Source organism: Canis aureus, chromosome 13, assembly GCF_053574225.1.
Source record: "Canis aureus isolate CA01 chromosome 13, VMU_Caureus_v.1.0, whole genome shotgun sequence".
NCBI lineage: Eukaryota > Metazoa > Chordata > Mammalia > Carnivora > Canidae > Canis > Canis aureus.
In genome coordinates, this window is record NC_135623.1 from 11,388,078 (window position 1) to 11,410,760 (window position 22,683).

Genomic DNA, 22,683 nt, shown 5'->3' on the forward strand with positions numbered 1-22,683 from the left:
CTCCACCCCTTTCCCTCTGCTGGCGGGGGTTGGTGGACGTCCCGCGGCGGCGCCCGGCGATTGGTCCCCGCGGATGACCGTAACCAGCGAGATCCCGCCCCCGGCAGGCGCCGGGGTCTGGGGGCGCAGCTCCGCGGCGCTGGGGCTGGCGCGGCTCGAGCCGCCGCCGCACTGACAGCTCGGGCTGCGGACCATGGAGACCGGCGCCGGCGCGCGGCCGCTGCGCCTGCTCGGCTGCCTGATGCCTCTCTGTCTGGCGTTGCTTTTGGGACCGGGGAGGCCCGGGACGGCCGAGGAAGGTGAGGACGCGGGTGGCTGTTCTTGGAGCTTGGGATGCCGGATGATAAGGGGCTGAGAACTGGGGCTCGGCGGGAAGGAGTCGGAGAGAGAGACTGGAGTCCGCATTGGGGTTTGAAGCAAGCGGGCAGCGAAGAGCTCAAGAGACAGAGAAAAAGGTAGCGGAGCAAAGGAAAAGGGGGGAGCATTGGGGAGATGGGGCTGGGGAAGCAGCAGCCCGGGAGCCGGGGGAGCCAGAGGCGGCGGTGCAGGGGCCGGAGAGGCGGACGGGCTGAGCGGCTGCAGGTGGGGGGCGTGGGGGCGGGGGTGAGCGCGGGGGAGCCCGAGCCGTGCAGGTGAGGTCGGAGTGCGGGGCGAGCGGAGGGAGCGGAGCGCGGGCGGGGGCGTGCCGGGGGGCGCGGCGGGGGGCGCGGCGGGGCCGGGAGCTGTCCGCAGTGCTGACTCCGGAGCCGACGCGCTCCCACGCGGCGGCCCCGCTGCCCGCGTCCGGCCTCCGGTCGTGGATTTGGGGGAGCTGCACACTCAGCCGAATCCAGCGGCGTCACTTCCAGGTGCAGAACCCCGAGGAGCCGGGATCTCAGGCGCTGATTGGGGGGGGGGGCGGGGGGGGCGGATCTCTGATGCTCTCCAATATGCAATTGCGATGTGCTATCAGTTATACCCCAGTCGGGAAGCTGTCGGCCGATGCCTCTGGAGCCAAGCCTCTTAGAGACCCTCACCTTGGAGCCCCACCCCCCTCCTTGAAGGCTCCAGCTTTGTAATCTTCCAAGACTTCAGGATAGCCTGGGCTGCTGTCTCTGATCTGCAGCCGGGCGGTCCAGACTGGGACTGCTTTGGGACCCAATACTGACAGCAGAGGAGGGAAGAGATTTTTATTTCACCTGCTGCTGTGCTGGCAGAGTCTCTCCACTCGTTTGCCCGGCCCCTGGGAGTCCAACTAAAGAGGTTCAAGTCTCTTCCATCCCTGGTGACTTCATTTTTTTAAAAGATTTTATTTATTTATTCATGAGACACACACACACACACAGAGGCAGAGACACAGGCAGGGGGAGAAGCAGGCTCCATGCAGGGACCCCAATGCGGGACTCGATCCTGGATCTCCAGGATCACGCCCCGGGCCAAAGGCAGGGCTAAACCGCTAAGCCACCCAGGGATCCCCTCCCTGGTCTTCAGACCTTAGAAGGGCCCCTGGGTATGAACAAATTCAGGATGTATGCAGAAATCCTGTAATACGCTCACGTTTTCCCCTCTTCTTGATGCTCAGTTATAATTTAGGGAGCCTGGGAAAGCAGGAGGGGGACTCACTGACACCACTACCTCCCCCCATCTTAGGGCCAATCTTAGAGTGCTTCCATGAATTCGGTGGCAGGCTGAATAATGACTCCCCAAATATGTCCACATCCTAATCCCCAGAACCTGTGAATGTTATTCTAAATGGCAAAAGACTTTGCAGATGTGGGTAGGGATCCTGAGACAGAGATGATCCTGGGTTATTTGGATAGTCCCGATGTAATCACAACAGTCCCTATAAGAGGGATGCAGGAAGAGTCAGAGCCAGAGGAGAAGGCAACTTGATCACAGAAGGAGATTGGAGAGAAGCACCTTGACGGTGGAGGAGGGGGCCGCAAGCCAAGGAGTCTAGGTGGTTTCTAGAAGCTGAAAAATTCTAATGGAAATAGATTCTCCCCTCTGACACCCCGACTTTAGATCAGTGAAACTGATTTCCAACCTCTTGACCTCCAAACTGTAAGCTACTGTTATTTGAAGCCACTGAATGTATGATAATGTGTTATAGCAGCTACAAGAAACTACTACAGGGTCCTTCCCTAATTCTTGTGGCTGCTTCTCTCTGGACTTGAGCTACTTTGTGCCCCACCCCCTCATGGGAAGGTATGGACTGGGAATAACTTGCCTCTGTCCCCTCAGCAAACTTACAGTAAACTCACACAGGGGTCCCTCCCACCTTCCTGACCTTCTGGCTTTCTGACATCTCTGTCCCTCCTTTCCCTAGTCGTCCTCCTGGATTCCAAAGCTTCCCAGGCTGAGCTGGGCTGGACTGCACTGCCAAGTAACGGGGTAAGTGTAGCCTTTCCCGCTCTGTCCCAGGAATCTTCTGGTGGTCTGGGATCCAGATCCTTCGGCTCCTTGTGGTTACAGCAGAACAAAATGCTCCCCAAGGCACATGGTCTGCAGCAGCACTGGCTTCAAGCCAGGGTGGCCTATAAGAAAATGTTGAGTCTTTGGTCAGTCCCAGAAGAAAAGAAAAGAAAAAGATAGCGAGGGGGAACCTGGCTGTGTCTAGCAACAGAAACGTGTCATCTAGATGAGCCAACGCTGGGCAGTGCCTTGCAGTTAGTAGATCCTCCAAGCAGTGTTGACTGATGGACGGATAGAACGAGCAATATTTAAAATCCTAAAAGAGGCTTGAAAACTAGGAGTGGGGGTGGGGAGATGTGGCTATGTGACTGCAGCCCGGTCCCTGAGTGGGCACCTGGTTGAGAGCCAGGAGACTTCAGGCACCATTCCCAGCTCTGCTGCTACCTCGACGTTCATATCCGGTCAAACCACTCTCTCTCTCTCTCTGGAGCCTCAGTTTCCCCAGCTATAAAATTAAGGATTGGACTCGGTTGTCTCCAACGTTCCTCCCAGCTCTGCATCTTATAATTTCAGGGGCGGAGGCTGGGGGGAGGGAGCATGCCAGGTGATGGGGAAGGGGCTTTTCGGCTTTAGTCACCTCCAGGGCCCGGCCTCCTGGGGGCGCCTTGGCTCTGAGTTTCCCACATCTTTGTTCTCCTCCCCAGTGGGAGGAGATCAGCGGCGTGGACGAGCATGACCGTCCCATCCGCACGTATCAGGTGTGCAACGTGCTGGAGCCCAACCAGGACAACTGGTTGCAAACGGGCTGGATCAGCCGCGGCCGCGGGCAGCGCATCTTCGTGGAGCTGCAGTTCACGCTGCGCGACTGCAGCAGCATCCCGGGCGCCGCCGGCACCTGCAAGGAGACTTTCAACGTGTACTACCTGGAGACAGAGGCCGACCTGGGCCGCGGGCGGCCTCGCCCCGGGGGCAGCCGGGCCCGCAAGATCGACACAATCGCGGCGGACGAGAGCTTCACGCAGGGCGACCTGGGCGAGCGCAAGATGAAGCTGAACACCGAGGTGCGCGAGGTCGGTCCGCTCAGCCGGCGGGGTTTCCACTTGGCCTTCCAGGACGTGGGCGCGTGCGTGGCGCTGGTCTCGGTGCGCGTCTACTACAAGCAGTGCCGCGCCACGGTGCGGGGCCTGGCGGCGTTCCCAGCCACCGCGGCCGAGAGCGCCTTCTCCACGCTGGTGGAGGTGACGGGAACGTGCGTGGCGCACTCGGAAGGCGAGCCGGGCAGCCCCCCGCGCATGCACTGTGGCGCCGACGGTGAGTGGCTGGTGCCCGTGGGCCGCTGCAGCTGCAGTGCGGGATTCCAGGAACGTGGTGACATCTGTGAAGGTATTGGGCGGGCTGACGCGCGGGGGGCTGGGGGGCGCCGGAGCCTAGCGTTCAGGTGGCAATCGCGGGGGGGGGGGCGTGGGAGCCTAGCGTTCAGGTGGCAATCGTGGAGGGGGGCGTGGGAGCCTAGCGTGCAGGTGGCAATCGTGGAGGGGGGCGTGGGAGCCTAGCGTGCAGGTGACAATCGCGGGGGGGGGGTGTGGGAGCCTAGCGTTCAGGTGGCAATCGCGGGGGGGGGGCGTGGGAGCCTAGCGTGCAGGTGGCAATCGTGGAGGGGGGCGTGGGAGCCTAGCGTGCAGGTGGCAATGGCGGGGGAGTGCGTGGGAGCCTAGCGTGCACGGTGACAATCGGGGCGAGTATGCCCTGGACAAAGGAGGCAGGAGGGGGAGCGGATGGAGGGGCTGCGGGGTGGAGCGGGAGTCCTGACCTCCCGCGGGGCTCTGGGCGGGGAGGGGAATCCAGCTGGGACCACTAGGTGAAGTTCCCAGGAGGTGACTGTGACTCCACCTAAGGGGGCCTTAGGGGCTTGCATTTCGGGCACTGCCATAAGCACCTTACAAAGGATCTCTCATTTATTCTCGGCAATAAAGTCAATCACCTGGATCCCTATTTCACAGGTGAGGAAACTGAGGCTCAGAGACATTAACACCTCACTCGCAAAGTTAGTAAATGGGGAATCAGGGTTTGAATCCGGATTTGCCCAAGTGTCAAGGTCTTTCTATTACATGGCGCCACCTCCTTAGGCGTGAGGAAGAAGGCTAGAGCAGCCCGCCTCCACCGGCTATGGGCAGGTGGGATTGCTCCCCTTATAAACGGTGGGTGCCCTTTCACTGGCGGTATGCGGGTCAGAGGCTGGCAGGGGGGGTCCTTGAGCTGCAGAGTCCAGAGGTTGCACTAGATGACCACTAAGATCCCACCCGACTCTCTGCACCATGAGTCACTGTGTCACCTGAGAGAGACCCCTTAGTGGGGGGTCTATTGGGGTCTAAGTTCTGTGTGGGCACCAGGACCAGACCTCTCCTTCCTCCCACCCCCTATCTGGGGCTCTGAGGACTGAGGGTACAGATGGGGCGTGGATGTGTGCCCTGAATGTAGAAAGACCAAGGGATGCTTCTTCTAAGCTGCATCCTTTTCTAAGTGCCGACAAAAGAAATGAGTCAGGCATAGTCTCAAGTCTTCAGAAGCTCTACAGATGAAAAAATGTAAAAACTTAAAAATCACAACAAGGTGATAAATAATCTCATGGAGGGATTAATAGAGTGGTGGGGAGACAGGGGGAAATGACTAAACTTACTCTTTCCTTTGTTCAATCATCCATTCAATATGAATTGAGAACTTACCAAATGCATTTAGTTTAGGAGGGTTTGTTATATGTATTTAGATGATGTCACCGTCTCCTTCCTTGGGGGAACCTGTGGATTAGTAAGGGACTTGGAGGCATGAACCTTCCTGAACCCTCCAAGTGGGGTTAGGATCCACTTCTGCTCTCCAGCACCCATTGCAACCTCTACTTCTTGCTTTTTTTTTTTTTTTTTAACTGAGGTGTAGTTGACTGCAACCTCTATTCCTGCACTCACCCCATGGCGTGCAGTGATCTACTTAGGTGTGTTTGTGTTTCCAGCACTGGACTAGGAACTGGCCTCAGGCAATGGTTGTATTGGTCTCAGCAGCCTCACTGTCCAAAACAGGATATGGTAGGTGCCCAGTGGAAGGGTACTGGCTGATCACACACCATAGAGTGTGATCCCTACCAACAGAGAGTTGAGGAAACCTGGAGAAGGGAGAAGCCAACTTTAAGGGTGGAGAGAGATGATGAGAAGGCCTTTCTTCCAGGCAGCTAAAAGCATCCTTACCTAAGAGGTTGTCTACAGAAACATGGAGGCAGGAGAGAATGTAGCATGATTGGGGCTATGGGAGCAGAGGGCATTTGGGGGTGTGAGGAGTGATGGGGCTAGAGAGGGGCAGGTATATACATTGAAGGGCCTTGAACATTAGGATAAAGAGCTTAGACTTTATGCTGTAGACCAGTGTGGAGGATTTGAAGCAGGGATCCGACATGTTAATTTTTAAAAAATTATTTATTTGGGGGAGAAAGAATGAGCATGAGAGAGAGAGCACAAACAGGGGGGTGGGCAGAGGGAGAGAGAGAAGGAGAAGCAGACTCCCCGCTGAGCAGGGAGCCCGATGTGGGGCTCAATCCCAAGACCCAAGATCATGACTTGAGCCGAAGGCAGACGCTTAACCGACTGAGCCGCCCAGGTGCCCAGGGATCTGAAATGTTCAGATATATATTTTCAAAAGATCACTTGAGGATTAAAGGCCAGAACAAGATGCTACAGTAGTCCAGGAGAAAGGGCACAAGGTCCGAAGGAAGGCAGTAGCAGAGATCATTGAGACATGAGGACGGATGTGATAATGAGGCACATACACAGCACTTGGTGACCATGTGACACGGGAGGACAGAAGAGTCTTTTTTGATTTGTATGCTTCTAGAGGACTGAATGGACAGAGGATCATTCACTGAGGTAGAGGACACGGGACACTGATGGACATGGAACTGATGGTGCGTTCAAGTGGAGGTAGCTGGAAAGGGAGTCTGGAGCGCAGCAGCAGAGAGACAGGTGCTACTTGAAGCTGTGGGTATGGTTGGGACAGGCCAAGGTGAGGTAAGAAGCAAGAGGGCCAATGATGAGATCCTGCACAACAGCAGGATTTAAGGGGCTGTAGAAGAATGGAAGCCCATAGAAAAGGTCTTTGAGGGAGAATCAGAGGTTGGAGAAGATCCAGGAGACGGTGATTTGGTGGCAGCCCAGGGAGAAGGAAGGGTCCAGGAGGGAACAGCTTCCGGTGTTGGTGAGCACCCAGGTGGGGCGAGGTGTGGACCGTGTCTGTTTGGTGGCCCTGTCAAAAGCAGTTTCTGTTGAGTAATGGAGAGAGAGAGACAGAGAGACAGAGAGACAGAGAGACCAGGCTGCGTAGGTTGGGGTGAAGGAAGATGTGGAGCTACGGTCAGGGAATGTCCACAGGTCCTGGAGGCTGGGTTTGGAAGGGGAGAAGAGGACGCTGCGTTGAGAGAGGTTTTGACTGCAAGTAGGAGCCTTGTTTATCTGCTGAGGGAAGGAGCCAGTGGGGTACCAAGTGGGGTGCGGTGAGAGCAGCCTGGCCCGAGGGGTGTATTTTATTACTGACATGGTTTAGCCTTGCTGATGCTTGTTGCTGATAAAGATGAGGCCATGTTTTATTGGTTTTCTATACTCTATAGATAATGCCCTTAGTGTCTACACCCTCACCGGGCCGCTTTTCCTGCCCCGCTCCCTTGTTCTGTCCCTGGGAAGAGCTGGTAGAGAAGGAGTGATGTGAGAATGAGGAGCCATATGACTGATGGGACATAGTCTGGGTGGAGGACACGGGGCAGGACCCAGAGTGAAGAGGAGGGGCTGGAGGCCTTCAACGCGAGGTGGCTCATCCCCTCCTCTAGGCCTAGAAGGGAGCAGGAGGGGGAAAGTGGGTGTAGATGGAGGTTTGTGGGTTCGATGGGCTGACCTTGAGGGAATTACCAACTGACAGCCTTTCTTCTCCCGGTGAGGTGGGAGGAGGGCATCTGGCCCAGCGGTGAGTAGGATCCTGATCTGTCTTACAGACTCCAGCTCCAGAGCACCTGGCTCACAGTAGATGCTAAAAAAATCACTCAGTGAATGGATCAGGGTCGGGGTGGGGTGAGGTGGGATACACATTGTGGGTGATCACGCAATCACACACACACAATCACACACACACACACACACACACACAGGACCCCAGTCCCGCTTCTGATTTAAGCTGAGACTAGACAAAAGCCACTTGTAATGGCAGTGTCAGCTCTGCCGTGGGGAGCACGGAGCCAGGGAGGATGCCAGGGAGGACTTCAAGAGAACAAGAGAAGGAGCATCAGGCATTATAGGGCAAGACCCAGAGTCGAGAGAGGAAAAGCTTAGCGTGGCTATGGGGGGGGGCCTGGGGAGTAGAGGGGGTAGAACGACCGTGGTCTCCCTCTTGTTTCTCTCTTTCGTTTCCGTCTCCCAGGCACATACAAGACTGGGGGTTTCCCAGGGGGTGGGGTCGGGGAATCAGGGTGTCCAGCGACAAGTGTCTTCACATCGCTGTCGCACTGCCCCGGAGCACAGTGACCCAAGCAGGTGTGCTCTCTAAGCTTCACGGGGCACACAGGATCCCCCGCGACAGCCTCAGAAGAAGGTGGGCTCCCCATTTCTGAGCAAAGACTGTGGCCCCTGCTAGGAAAGCCGCTGGAGGACGGGGCCAGCGGAGTTGACCTAGGTTGACCTTTAGGAAGAGAGAGAGGGGTGGGCTCCAGGAGGCTGCCCCTCGACACAAACCTCTTCTTTTTTGTTTTAAATTTTATTTAAATTCAATGAATGGACATATAATGTATTATTAGTTTCGGAGGTAGAGGTCAGTGATCCCTCAGGCTTGTATAGCACCCAGGGCTCATCCCATCACGGGCCCTCCTTAATGCCCGTCCCCCGAGTACCCCATCCCCACCCCCCTCCCCTCCAGCAACCCTCAGTTTGTTTCCCGTGATGAAGAGTCTCTAATGGTTGGTCTCCCTCTCTGCTTCTGTCTTATTTTTCCCTCTCTCGCCCCACGATCCTCTGTTTTGTGTATTAAATTCCACGTATAATTGTCTTTCTCTGACTGACCTCTTTCCCTTAGCGCACATGACACCCTCTAGTTCCGGCCACGTCATTGCAAAGGGCAAGATTTCACTTTTTTTAATTTTTTATTTTCATTTTTTTTTATGGCTGACTGGTAGTCCATTGTATATATAGAGAGACCACATCTTTATCCATTTATCTGTCGATGGACATCTGGGCTCTTTCATCCCTTGGCTATTGTGGACACTGCTGCTGTGAACACCGGGGTGCAGGTGCCCCTTCGGATCCCTACATTGGTATTTTTGGGGGTAAATCCCCAGAAGTGCAATTGCTGGCTCGTAGGGTAGCTCTATTTTCAACTTTTTGAGGAACCTCCAAACTCTTGTCCAGGGTGGCCGCCCCAGCTTGCATTCCCACCAGCAGTGCACGAGAGCTCCCCTTTCTCTGCGTCCTCGCCCACACCTGTCCTTTCCTGACTTGTGCATTTTAGCCACTCTGACCGGCGTGAGGTGGCATCTCATTGTGGCTTTGATTCGTACTTCCCGGGCGCCGGGCCATGTGGAGCATCTTTTCATGTGTCTGTTGGCCATTAACACAAACCTCTTCGAAACAGAGCCCATCAAAGTAGAGATAACCGCTGCTGTCTCTGATGGGACGCACAGCTCTGGGACAGCAGGTGTCACAAACGCCCGCAGACAGGGAGCTTCTGGTACCTTTTTCCCCTCTTCAGTGAGATCCCTCGAACAGATCTGACTTGGCAACGGAGGTTGGCGGGCCATGGTTATTGTCCCCACTTGACCGATGGCCTCTTGAGGCCAGAGAGGCATAGGGAGCAGCAGAGCTAACACTGGAGCCCAGGCCACCTGAGTCCCTGCTGCCGCCACCAGACCACAACGGCCATGAGTCCCAGGCTCTGTTCTGAAGGCAGATACTCCCGAGGCCCCCTGGGCTTCAGAGGCCCTGCCCAAAGCTGCCCATCCTCCGCCAGATGGAGCCCCGCAGCCCCCCTCGGCCCACTCCTCCTCGTCTGCTCCGGCTGAGCGCAGCCTGCCTTCCAGAAACTGCTAACCTAGAAAGGAGGTCGGGTGGGCGGGAACAGGGAGCAAGGTGAGGCCACCCCAACTGCCAGAGGAGGGCGGGGAGCCGCTGCCCCACTCCTGCCTGGCCCAGCTGGCGACGACGGTTTTCAAGTGGGTGTTTAGCAGTTTCCACTTCGGGCCTGCGATGGAGGAACAGTAATTACTGCCACTGTTGTGTGCCTGTCGTCTGTGCTGGGCTAAGTGGCTTACACTTTGCTCACTTAATCCCCCAACAACCCTTCTGAGGTGCGAATTCCACACCAGGCTCGGAGAGGTCAACCTCTCTGCCGAGGCCAACGGCAACTAAGTGGTAGGGCTCCGTGGCCAACCCAGGTTGACCAGCTGTCAGAACCTGTGCCCTGGGTGAGGCGGGAGATGCAGAGTCGCCGGGAGGGTGTCAGGGTGTCGAGACCGGAACCCCCTTCTTGCCATTCCCCTGCACCCAGCTGGCTCCACTTCCAAACTGCAGCTGGGTGTGTCAGTTGAGGATGTGCGATGCATGGGGGAGGATGGGCTCTAACAGCAGTGTGTGCGCGTGCAGCTAGAGAGCCTGGGTGTCTGTCCCTAGGGGGCCGGGGGACACCCCCTGCAGGCACCTCTCTTCTGGCCTCACATCAAGACTGGACAGTTTAGCTGATTGTCTCCCAACGGGCATGGGGGCAGCATGGTGTCTGCTCTGGCTGGAACCCCACCGTTTACTGGCGGTGGGACTTTGGGCAAGTCTCCGAGCCTTAATTTCCTCATTTAAAAAATGAGGATAAAGGACATACGTCACAGGCTGTTGTGAGGAGTAAGTGAATTACTAGAGTAAAACAGTGTTCTGCACACAGTAGGTGCTTACTGACTGCTCTGTAGTCCTAGGCTGTGGGTTCCTAGCCTTCCCCCCCCCTGCACAGTTCCAGGACAGGAGGCAGGCAGGGAAGTGGGGGACAGGGCCCCTCTCACGTGGCTTCCCCCCCCCCCCCCCGCAGCCTGTCCCCCAGGCTTCTACAAGCTGTCCTCGCGCCGGCCGCTCTGCTCCCCGTGCCCCGAGCACAGCCGCGCCCTGGAAAACGCCTCCACGTTCTGCGTGTGCCAGGACAGCTACGCGCGCTCGCCCACCGACCCGCCCTCGGCCTCCTGCACCCGTGAGTGTCCCCGACGGCGGGGGGGTGGGGGGGGCAGCCACCCCATGGAGATGGCGGGCTGGGGTGGAGGGAGGGGAGCCTGGGGTGGGGGCTCGGGCCCCGGGGCCTCGGGGTGGAAGAACCAGGATGGACGAGAGTACCCACGACGGAGGGATGAGGGCAGGTGGCGGAGTGGGTGGTCCCCTCCCGCCCTGTGCCCCGCCAGGAGGGGGGCTCCTGGTGCTCAGCCCTGCATCCCCAAGCTGCTACCCTCCTCCCACTGCCCTGGGCCCCGCCCTCCCTGTGGTCCCCGCGTCCCTCTCCCCGCCCCTCCCCCCTCGGTGTCCCCACAATGCCCCCTCCCGCCAGACCCCCCACTGACGGTACCCTCCTCCTCCTCCCCCCTCCCCCTCCTCTTCCCTCCCCCTCCTCCTCCTCCCTCTTCGTCCTCCCCCTCCCTCCTCCTCCCCCTCCTCCTCCTCCCCCCTCTCCTCCTCCCCCCTCTCCTCCCCCTCCTTTCCCCTCCCCCTCCTCCTCCCTTCCCTTCTTTCTCCTCCTCCTCCCCCCTCTCCTCCCCCTCCTCTCCCCTCCCCCTCCTCCTCCCCCCTTTCCTCCCCCTCCTCCTCCCCCCTCTCCTCCCTCCTCCTTTCCCTCCCCTCTCTCCTCCCTGTCCCCCCTTGCCTCCCCCCCTCGTCCCCCTATCCCCCCCCTCGTCCCTCTCCTCCCCCTCGTCCTCCCCTCCCCCCCCGCCCCCCCAGGGCCGCCGTCGGCGCCGCGGGACCTGCAGTACAGCCTGAGCCGCTCGCCGCTGGCGCTGAGGCTGCGCTGGCTGCCGCCCGCCGACTCCGGGGGCCGCTCGGACGTCACGTACTCGCTGCTGTGCCTGCGCTGCGGCCGCGAGGGCCCGGGGGGCGCGTGCGAGCCGTGCGGGCCGCGGGTGGCCTTCGTGCCGCGCCAGGCCGGGCTGCGGGAGCGCGCCGCCACGCTGCTCCACCTGCGGCCCGGGGCGCGCTACACCGTGCGGGTGGCGGCGCTCAACGGCGTGTCGGGCCCGGCGGCCGCCGCGGGAGCCACGTACGCGCAGGTCACCGTGTCCACCGGGCCCGGGGGTAAGGCCGCCCCGCGTCTCTCCGGGAGGCGAGGTGCCCCGCAAACACCCCGGAGCGCGGGGCCCCCGTCCCTCCATCCCCCATCCCCCCATCCCCATCCCCCATCCCTCCATCCCTCCATCCCTCCATCCCCCATCCCTCCATCCCTTCATCCCCCGTCCCTCCATCCCCCATCCCCCCATCCCCATCCCCCATCCCTCCATCCCTCCATCCCTCCATCCCCCATCCCTCCATCCCTTCATCCCCCATCCCCATCCTCCATCCCCCATCCCCATCCCCCATCCCTCCATCCCCCCCATCCACCCCACGCACCCGGGAGGGACTGAGCACACGAGGGCCTGGGGCGCCTGGGCCGGAGCGGTCGCGGGGGGTCGGGGGGGGGGCCCTGTGGGAGCCAGCGGGCACCCCTGCTCCCCAGCCTGCGGGGAGCCCCCTGCCCCGCCCCGCAACCTGTCGCCCGCGCTGTCCAAAAATTTCACCTGGAGGACCAGAATCGTCCCTCCTCGTCCCCTGTCCCAGAACACAGGGCTGGGTCCCGCAGCCTCCATCCCCGCCCAGCGGCCACCCTCTTCTCTGGTCCCGGGGAGAGGGCACAGCAGGGTCACAGTGCAGGGACCGCAGAAGGCACTGGTCACATTTCTGAGTCTGGAATAGGGACCCCAGACTCAGACCTCCACCCTCGGTTAGCGCTCCACCTTCCCCAGTCCCCACACTCGCTTTCCCCCTGTCTTTCCCCAGCTGGGGGGCACCTTCCTGTGCACGAAGGAGAAGTGAGACGCGTGGTTTCTGGGTCTTTTCATCTCTGAGACGGGGTGGCTCTGTGACTCTACTTCCCTGTCTCCAGGCAGCTGGGTGGCAGAGAGGTCAGAGACCAGAGTGATTTTTATTCTTGTGCAAGTAGCGTGCTTGGGCGTGTGTGCTTGTGTGATTCTTTCACCTACTAGTGGAAATAAAATGTAACCAATATCGATCTCTTTTCACTGAGTTTGGCTGGTTCGTAGTAAAACTTTCTGATCTGCACACAGCTTTTATTCCTGGAAAAGAACTTTTTTTTTCTTCCAGTTACTGCTTTGACTAGAATTTCTGATAGCTCCAATATCTCTCGAAGAATCTCTCTAAGCCTGAGGTTGTACATCCATTTTCTGATTCTCGAATCTTGTCACACCCTTTATCATTTTTAGCTCTTAATCCATTTTCTCTGCCTTTTGGGAGAGATTTCCAATTGGTCTGGTTTTCTGGAATAACAGTTTTGTTCTGTTTTTTTTTTTTTGTTTTTTTTTTTTACCATATCTCTACTGTGACTTCACATTTGCTATTGCATTTACATTTTTTAAAAATTCAATATAGAAAAAGAAAAAAACCACCCATAATCCCATTTCCCAGAGCTATACAACTATTAATATCTTGGGGGTATATCCTTCCATATTTTTTCCTATCTCTGTATCCATATCTAGAAGTATCTACTATAAAAATCCCTTTTGTATAATATATAAGGTATGGGATTTTTATCTGGTATTTCATATTAACAGTCCTGTTTTGATATAGATGGATTTAAAAATCATGTTGAGGAGATGCTTTTCTATTTTACTAATAAAAAACTAAGCTTCCACTGATTGAGTGCTGCTCTCTGTTGGGCACGGGCACTGTGCAATATGATTTTCTACATTCATTCATTTTTTTTAATTCTTTTTTTTCAGATTTATTTATTTATTCATGATAGAGAGAGAGAGAGAGAGAGGCAGAGACACAGGCAGAGGGAGAAGCCTACATTCATTCATTTTAAATGCAATGATAATCATCTTTCAAATAATGAATTTGAGACCTGAGAGCACAAGCGAATTGTCCAAAGTCACCCAGCTAGTAAGTACGCACCCTATGCTTTTAGCCTCTTGGCCATATAATGCTTTCACTTTTTACTCAACTTTAAAAAAAAATTGGGAATGGATGTTAATTTTATAAAATGCCTCTTAAGCATCTTTCAAGATAAGTGCATGTTTTTTTCTCCTTGGACCTATTGGCATGATGAATCCTACTTGTGGATTTTTCAGTGTGAGCTCTTTTTGCATTCCTAGATTATACCCCACTGGATATGAATGTATTATTCTTTTAATATTTTGCTGAATTAATTTGCTTATATTTTAACATTTTTTCCCATGTGCATTTACAAGAGAGATTAGTTCTTTCTTTCTTTCTTTCTTTCTTTCTTTCTTTCTTTCTTTCTTTCTTCTTTCTTTCTTCTTTCTTTCTTCTTTCTTTCTTTCTTTCTTTCTTTCTTTCTTTCTTTCTTTCTTTCTTCTTTCTTTCTTTCTTCTTCTTTCTTTTATTGTTCTTTGTCAAGTTTTAGCATTTGCCAAGTTTTGCTGGCTTTGGGAAAGGCCTCGGGGGAAAAATCTCTTCTTTTTCTCTGCTCTGTAACAGTTTACATGATATAATGATCATTCTTTGAAGGCATGCAAAACCGCTTTTGGGGCCCTGCATCTTCTCTGGGGGAAAGTTCGATGGTATTCTTAATCTTGTCCATACTTCTTGAGTCAGTATTGTTAATTTTTGTTTTTGTAGCAAATATTTCAATGATCTTTTTCTTATTCAGTAGCCGAGAAACGTACATTTTAAAACTGTCCTCGGTATCTGCAGTGAACTCTGCTTTTCCTTTCTTCGTGTTGTAAGCTTGAGATTTCATTTTAGGTAATTATCCTTGCTGGCAGTTTGTTTTACTGGTTATGACAAAGAATCAGTTCTTAAATTTATTAATTCCAGTGTTTTGTACTTTTTTCATTTATTTTATGGTTTTGCCTTCATTAATATCATTGTCTTGCTTTCCTGAAGTCTTTTTCTAGGAGAGTTCAGTGCTTAGCCTATGAATTTTCCTCTGAGTATAACTTTGGTCACATCCAATGTGTTTTTACACATAATATATTGCATCCTTAGTATTGTCACTTTTTTTGGAGCTAGTCATGTACCTTGCAATTTCACATACCTTTTAAAGTGTACGGTTCAGGGCTTTCTCATATAGTCACATGGTTATGCAACCCATAGCATCTAATTCCGGAACATTCTCGTCATCCCCAAAAGGAACCCATTAATAGGTACTCCCCAGCCCTTCCACCCCTCTGGCACCTCTAGTGACTGCTAATCTACTTTCTGTCTCTATAGGTTTGTCTATTCTGGGCATTTCATAAATATAGATTTAGACAATATGTGGACTTTTGTGTCTGCCCTTTTTTGGTTTGTTTAGCATGTTTTCAAGGTTTATCCATGTTGTAACGTGCATCAGTACATCCTCCCCTTATATGGGTGAGCAATATTCCATTGTATACCAGTTTGTTTATCCAGTCATCAGCATATGGGCAGTTTTTCTACCTTTTGGCTATTATGAATAAGGCTGCTATGAATTGCATGTACACGTTTCCGTAGATACATGTTTTCAGTTCTCTTGAGTATATATGTAGGAGTGAAATTGCTAGGTCCTGTGATGTTATACAGTGAGTTGTGTCTCCTCCAAATTCATAGGTTGAAACCCTAACCCCCAATGTGACTGTATTTGGAGATGGGACTGTTAGGGAAGTAAGGTCAATGAGATGGTAAGGATGGGGCCCTAATCCCATAGGACTGGTGTCCTTACAGAAGAGAAAGAGACACCAGAGCTCCCTTGCTCTCTGTGTGTGTGTACATGAGAGGATAGCCAAGAGAGGACACAGCAAGAAACGGTTGTTTGCAGGTCAGGGGGAAAACCCTTCCCAGGAGACTATGGATATGAATCTGTAGACCTCTTGATCTGCAAGTTCTAGCCTCTAGAACTGTGCAAAAAAAATTCATTTTTTTGCTTATGCCATGGAGTCTGTAGTGTCTCATTATGGTCGCCTGAGCTGACTAAAACATAGAGTAGCTTTTTTTTTATGTTTTTGGAGTTCAATTTGCCAACATATAGCATATCACCCAGTGCTCATCCCATCAAGTGCCCCTCTCAGCGCCCGTCACCCAGTCACCCCAACCCCCCACCCACCTCTCTTTCCACTACCCCTTAGAGAAGCTTTTTATCTTTTTTTTTTTTTGAGAAACCGACGAACTTTTTGAGGAATTGCCAAACCATTTTCCAAGGCAGCTGCACCATCTGACATTCCCGCCAGCAACGTGCAAGGGTTCCAGTCTCTCAACATCATCACTGAAACTGGTTTTTGTTTTTGTTGATTACAGCCATCCTAGTGGGTGTGAAGTGGGATCTCACTGTGGCTTGGATTTGCATTTCTTTTTTTTTTATTTATTTGAGAAAGAGTGCACAAGGAGAGGGAGGGGCAGAGGGAGAGGGAGGGGCAGGCTCCACTGAGCAGGGAGCCCAATAGGGGGTCTTGATCCCAGGACCCTGAGATCATGACCTGAGCTGAAGGCGGAAGGCCGAAGGCCGAAGGCCCAAGGCAGATGCTTCACCGACTGAGCCACCCAGGTGCCCCTAGATTTGCATTTCTTTAATGACTAAGTGATGTTGAACCTCTTTTCATGTACTGGGTTTTCTTTTTTGTCATTGAGTTATGAGCTCTTTTTAAAATATTTATTTTCTGGATATTTGGCCTTTGTATTAGTTTTCTAGGACTGCTGTAACAAAGTACCAAACATTAGATGGCTTAAAGCAAAAGAAATGTATTGTGTCACACTTCTGGAAGCTGGGAACTGAAGTCAGGGTGTCAGCAGGGCCGTGCCCTCTCTGGGTGCTCTAGGGGAGGATCCGTCCTTGCTTCTAGCCTCCGGTGTTTGCTGGCAGTCCTTGCCCTTCCTTGGCGTGCAGATCCATCTTCCAGTCACATGGCCTCCCCTCCCTGTGTGTCTTCATACTGTCTCCCCTCTATGAGTGCCCATCTCTGTGTCCAAATCTCCCCTTTTCAGAAGGACATCATCTTATTGGATTAGGGCCCACTTGAGCGACCTGATTTCAACTTGATTATCGAGAAGACCCGATTTCCAGAGGAAGTCACATTCTAGAGGGGCTGGGACTTCAATCTTCTTTTTTTTTTTTTTTGGAGGAGGGGGACACAATGCAGCAACACATAACCACCCTTGCCAGATACATGCTTTACAAAATCTTTCTCCTACTCTGTGGATTACCAGTCACTTTTTTAAACATTTGAGATATAATTGACATATAATATTCCTTTTGGGTGCAACATAATGATTTGATATTTGTATATGTTGCAAAATGATCACCACGGGACGTCTAGTTAACTTCCATCACCACACGTAGTTACACATTTATTGTGATGAGAACTTTTAGGGTCTACTCTCTTAGCAACTTTCAGATATACAACATGGTATTTTTAAAAAAGATTTATTTATTTGAGAGGGGAAGGGGGAGTACAAGCAGGGCGAGGGAGACAGGCTCCTCACTGTGCAGGGAGCCTGAGAAGTGGGGCTCCACCCCAGGACCCCAGGATCATAACCTGAGCCAAAGGCAGATGCTTTGCCGACTGAGCCACCCAGGCGCCCCACAGCATGGTGCCGTTAACTAGAGTCACATACTGTACATTGCACCCCTAGGACTTATTTATTTTATAACTGGACATCTGTACCTTTTGCCCACCTTTCCCCATTCTTGCCTAACCCCCCAGTCATACCTCTGCCAGACACCTGTCTTTCACTTTGAGTAGTGTCTTTATTTTATTTTATTTTTTATTTATTTATGATAGTCACACACACACACACACACACAGAGGCAGAGACATAGGCAGAGGGAGAAGCAGGCTCCATGCAGGGAGCCCGATACACGGAATTCGATCCTGGGTCTCCAGGATCACACCCTGAGCCGAAGGCAGGTGCTAAACCACTGAGCCACCTGGGCTGCCCAAGAATGTTCATTTTCTTTTTTTAAAAATTTTTATTTATTTATGATAGTCACACACACAAAGAGAGACAGAGACATAGGCAGAGGGAGAAGCAGGCTCCATGCACCGGGAGCCCGACGTGGGATTTGATCCCGGGTCTCCAGGATCGCCCCTGGGCCAAAGGCAGGCGCTAACCTGCTGCGCCACCCAGGGATCCCGAGTAGTGTCTTTTGAACCTCTGAGTTTTACATTTTGATAAAATGTAAGTCTTGAGTCGCCTGTGCCTTTGGTTTCCTATCTCAGAAACCACTGTCTGGTTCAAGGGCATGAAGATTTAGACCTATGTTCTTCTTCTAGTGTTTGCCTGAATTCATTTTAGAGGATGTGTTTTTAATTTCTGGATTATTTTCTTTTATTTTGTTTCTATTTTACTGCTCCACGCTCAAGGGAAAGAGGTTTGTACAGCTTTTCCTTTTTTAAAAGAACCACTGAGTTCCTCTTTGTTGTGCAAGATAGGGTAAATATTTTAATTATTTTATGGCTACTTTAAAGTAATGTATTGTTTTCGTACTGCAGTTTCCCCCCAGCTTTCTGCATGTAGAAGTTAAATATAAACAATCCTCTTGCCTTCTTCTTGTCTACTTGATGTTCTCATCCTGAGTGTGAGTCTGTCAAAATTCCTTCTGTTTACGGTGCATTTTCTTTTAAATGTTTCAGTTTTGCTAATGCACATGTAGCTTCCCCACGGGCCTCTCTCATCCTCTTCACTTTTACCTGACCCCATCCTCTTTTTCCTCTCTCCCTGTTGTCCCTTCATGGCCTTCTGCCCCCACTTCGTGGAACTGGGGTTTCTCTCATCTCCTTGCAGATGCGAGACAGTTGGCTCACTTGTTTCTCCATCACACTAAATCCTTCTGAAGAAGCTGCTCGTCCTGGAGCTTCAGAATAACTTTACTGTTCATTTATTCTGAAAGCTTTTTCTCATGAGCCCGATTTCTTGGTGTTTTCTGTTTCCTTGTTCTTAAACAAGGAGATAGCTGGTGTTTGCCAAAAAAACAAAAACAAAAACAAAAACAAAAACAAAAACAAAAACAAAAAACAACCAAACAAACAAAACAAAAAAACCCAATGTGTGAATTGTCCTCTGGGTTGGTTTGTAAGGCTTTCAGCTGCAAGTAAAATAAACCTCAATCCAGCTGATGTTTAACTAAAAGTGATTTTTAAAAAAGATTTTTTAAAATTTTATTTATTCATGAGAGAGAGAGACAGAGACACAGGCAGAGGGAGAAGCAGGCTCCATATAGGAGCTGGATGTGGGACTCTATCCCGGGTCCCCAGGATCTACACCCTAGGCTGAAGGCAGTGCTAAACCGCTGAGCCACCTGGGCTGCCCTTTAAGAAAGATTTTATTTATTTATTAAGAGAGAGAGAGCTAGAGAGAGCAAGGGGAGGGGCAGAGGGAGAGGGAGAGAATCCAGGCAGGCTCCATGCTGAGCGCAGAGCCCCACATGGGGCTCAGTCTCATGACCCTGAGATCATGACCTGAGCCGAAATCAAGAGTTAGACAGTTGGCTGAGCCACCCAGGCGCTCCTAAAAATTATTTCTTAGCTTACCCAAGGGTGGAGGTAGACCATGGCTACTCCAGCAGCTCCTCAGGGTCCTCAAGGATCCAGGTTCTTTCTGTCTTCCTACTGCACCATCCTTATCACGTTAGCCGGGCTCCTTTAAGGTGGCAAGTTGGATGCAGCAGACATCACATCCTCACCCTCCAGCGCAGAAAAAGAACTGTTTCTTCTCTGTAGGTATTATTTAAAGAGCAAGAAACCTTTCCCAGAATCTGTCCTCCCCTTTGCTGACTTCCCCTTGTGGTTGGCCAGACCTGGGTTACGAGCCCGACCCCAACCATTGGCACAGGACATGAGTGCGCACAGATTATCTTAGGATGATCAGAATGAACTCGAGTTACATCGGGGGGAGACAGTAGACCCCAAATCAAACATTGGGCTCCACAGGCAGGGTGGGGGGACGTGGCTGTTGGATAGTTTTCTGGTAGCGTCTGCTGTGCTCTTGGTCCCTCTTGGGCGCTGGCCGAGTTTCATCATTGACCTGCAGCAGGAGAGCAGGTGCTTGGGCTCGGTTTTCAGCTCCATCCTCAGGATTGATCAGGCTTTCATCTAACGTATCTCTGTGGGGTTGAAATGGAACCTTCTCCTGCCTCTGTACACTGGCCATCTGATGCTTTCAACAGATGCAGTTCCAAAGAAAAATGACGTTCCTAGCCTCTTCCTACCTGGGCTGTCCATCTGTATCTGCAGGGGGCTGTGCCTCCTCCTCGGATGCCTCCTCACTCCTCCCACCTTGGACTCACGTCTTTTCTGAGAGCTACCATCTCCAGGTGGACTTAGGCTTAGAGACCCTCCTAGGGGATAGAGGAAGGACACTTTTCCTCCAGAGCAACCATGCAGGAGAGTGATGGCTGAGCATTGTCCAGTTGACAAAGACCTTGCCTTTTTTTTAAGGGTCAGACAGTGGGAAGAGGGATAAAAGGTCTTTCAAGTTATTTTTAGGATGGGAGGCAGTGTCACTCTGTGGGCAGCATAGCCTGGGGGCTCACTACAATTGCACTTTCAATCTGGTTGCACTGGCTTTCTCCTAGGTGGAGACATGCCACTCTACCCCCCCCACCCCCAATTCTGGCAATCAGCTGTCAAGACTAGTTTATGGTGGTGTTCTGGGTTTCCAACTGTTTCTGTACCTTTGTTTTAATCGGAATTTGGGAGAGACTGGAGGTGGAGGCTGCTAGATGGTTACCATTTAAAACTAGAAGCCATATTCATGCACTTTTCAAAGAGTGAGTTGTATATGCCCTGTCTCCACTTCCTTGCCCTGTTGCCACCTGGTATCTGCTTCCCTCAATCCCCTAAAGTCACCAGGAGCCTCCACATTGTTAAACCCAGAGGACACTTTGAATCAGAGTCTTACCCTGTCTCTTCTCAGCATATGACACTGCCAACCATGGGCTTCTCTTGGAAGAGAGCTTGCCAACCTAAGCTCTTCATATACATTACTTCATAAAATTCTCATAGTGAGCCTAGGAAAATCATTATTCTTTCCATTCTACATGTGAGGAAACAGAGACTCTTGCTCATGGACCACTAGCTAATAACCGGAAGAGTCAGAAGGGAACCTTCCTAGATGCTCTCCTCCATGGGCTTCTGTGATCTCATTTGCTCCTGGTTTTCCTGCTACCTCTCTGGCTCCTCATTTTTGAGCTCCTTCTCCTTTACTTGACTCTTAAATTAAATTCTTGTTTCCTAAAAGCTTCTCTTTCTCTGCGTCCTCCTGGGCAGCTTCATCCCATCACCTTGTGATGGCTCTTGGATCTCCATCTCACTCCCAGATGGCTTTTGTGAGCCCCCAAACCACCTATCCAGTATTTTCTCTTGGAAACCCCTCTGCTCAACACACCTAAAAGGAGGCTATGATCTTACCTCCCAGTAACTTGGCAGTCCTTGCCTTAGATCAGGCATTATTACCTTTTTTTAAAGTACTGTCCATCCAACATTATCTAGACTAATGATTCTCAATGCTATCTGCACATCAGAATCACTGAGAAGATTAAAAAGAAAAAGATGCTAATGCGTGAGTCCCCCTCTACAAAGATGATTTAATTGTTTTGGGTTGTGTGACCCAGGCACCAATATTTTTTTTTATTGTTGGGGAAAGAAATATATACAATTTACCAACTTTACCATTTTTAAGTGTATAGTATGCAGTAGTGTTACCTATATGCACATCATTGTGCAACAGACCTCTGAACTCTTTCATCTTGCAAAACTCATACTCTGTACCTGTTGAACAAAAACATCTCTTCGCCCTCTTCCCCCCGGGGCCCCTGGAAACCACCATTCTATTTTCTGTTTCTAAGCTTAATTATTTTATTTTTAAAACATTTTAAAAAGATTTATTTATTTGTGATAGACATAGAGAGAGGCAGAGACACAGGCAGAGGGAGAAACAGGCTCCATGCAGGGAGCCCGACGTGGGATTCGATCCCGGGTCACCAGGATCGCACCCTGGGCCAAAGGCAGGTGCCAAACTGCTGAGCCACCCAGGGATCCCCTCTAAGCTTAATTACTTTAGATACCTCATATAAGTGGAGTCATGCAGTATTTGTCTTTTTGTGACTGGCTTATTTCATTTGGCTTCATGTCCTCCAAGTTCATTTATGTCCTAGCCTGTGACAGGATTTCTTTCTTTCTTTCTTTCTTTCTTTCTTTCTTTCTTTCTTTCTTTTTTTTATTCTTTTTTTTTTTTGCTGAATGATATTCCGTTGTATGCCTATATCACATTTTCTTTTTTTTCTCCAGCTTTATAGAGATATAATTGACACATAACTTGTTAGTGTTCATGGTGTACCATGTGAGATGATTCAGTATGTGTATATATTGTAGAATAACTACCATGAAACAGTTAACACATCCATCACCTCTTGTAGTTACCGTGTGTGTGTGTGTGTGTGTGTGTGTGGTGAAAGCATTTAAGATCTCTCTTAGCAATTTTCAATTATACAATAGAGTACTGTTGACTCGAGTCACCCTGCTGTACATTATTAGATCCTTAGAACTTACTCATCTTCTAACTGGAAGTTTGTGCCCTTTGACCAATATCTCCCATTTCTCCCAGCCCCTAGCCCTCGGCAGCCACCAATCTACTCTCTGTTTCTATGAGTTTGGTTTTATTTTTAGATTCCACATATAAGTGAAACCATGCAGTATTTGTCTCTGTCTTTCTTATTTCACTTAGCATAATGCCCTCAAGGTTCATCCATGTTCTTGATGATGGCAGGATTTCTTTCTTTTTTTTTTTATGGCTGAATAGCATTTTTTTTTTGCACATATCATTTTCTTTTCTTTATACATTCATCCATCAGCAGATACTGAAGTAATTTCCATATCTTGGCTCTTGTGAATGATACTACAATGAACATGAGAGTGAACATATCTCTTTAAGGTAGTGATTTCATTTTCTTGGGATATATACTCAGCAGTGGGACAGAGGGAGGGGGGAAGCAGACTGCCCACTGAGCAGTTTCATGACCTGAGCAGAAATCAGGAGTCAGATGTGTAACTGACTGAGCAATTTAGGT

General features: G+C 51.5%; 1 protein-coding gene across 4 annotated transcripts in view; it reads left to right on the forward strand.

The window, feature by feature from the left end:
* Positions 1-130: 130 nt before the first annotated feature.
* Positions 131-22,683, forward strand: part of EPHA10 (EPH receptor A10) — a 41,664-nt gene continuing 19,111 nt past the window's right edge. For 2 of the 4 annotated variants that reach the window (XR_013350263.1, XR_013350264.1), the window contains exons 1-5: positions 131-299; positions 2,309-2,373; positions 3,099-3,777; positions 10,480-10,635; positions 11,373-11,723. Coding sequence is in view for 2 of the 4 variants with exons in the window: in XM_077844703.1 (XP_077700829.1) it covers positions 194-299; positions 2,309-2,373; positions 3,099-3,777; positions 10,480-10,635; positions 11,373-11,723 (1,357 nt within the window). In the remaining 2 variants the exon portion in view is untranslated. The remainder of the gene's footprint in view (positions 300-2,308; positions 2,374-3,098; positions 3,778-10,479; positions 10,636-11,372; positions 11,724-22,683) is intronic. The other 2 variants (XM_077844703.1, XM_077844702.1) reach the window with 2 other exon arrangements.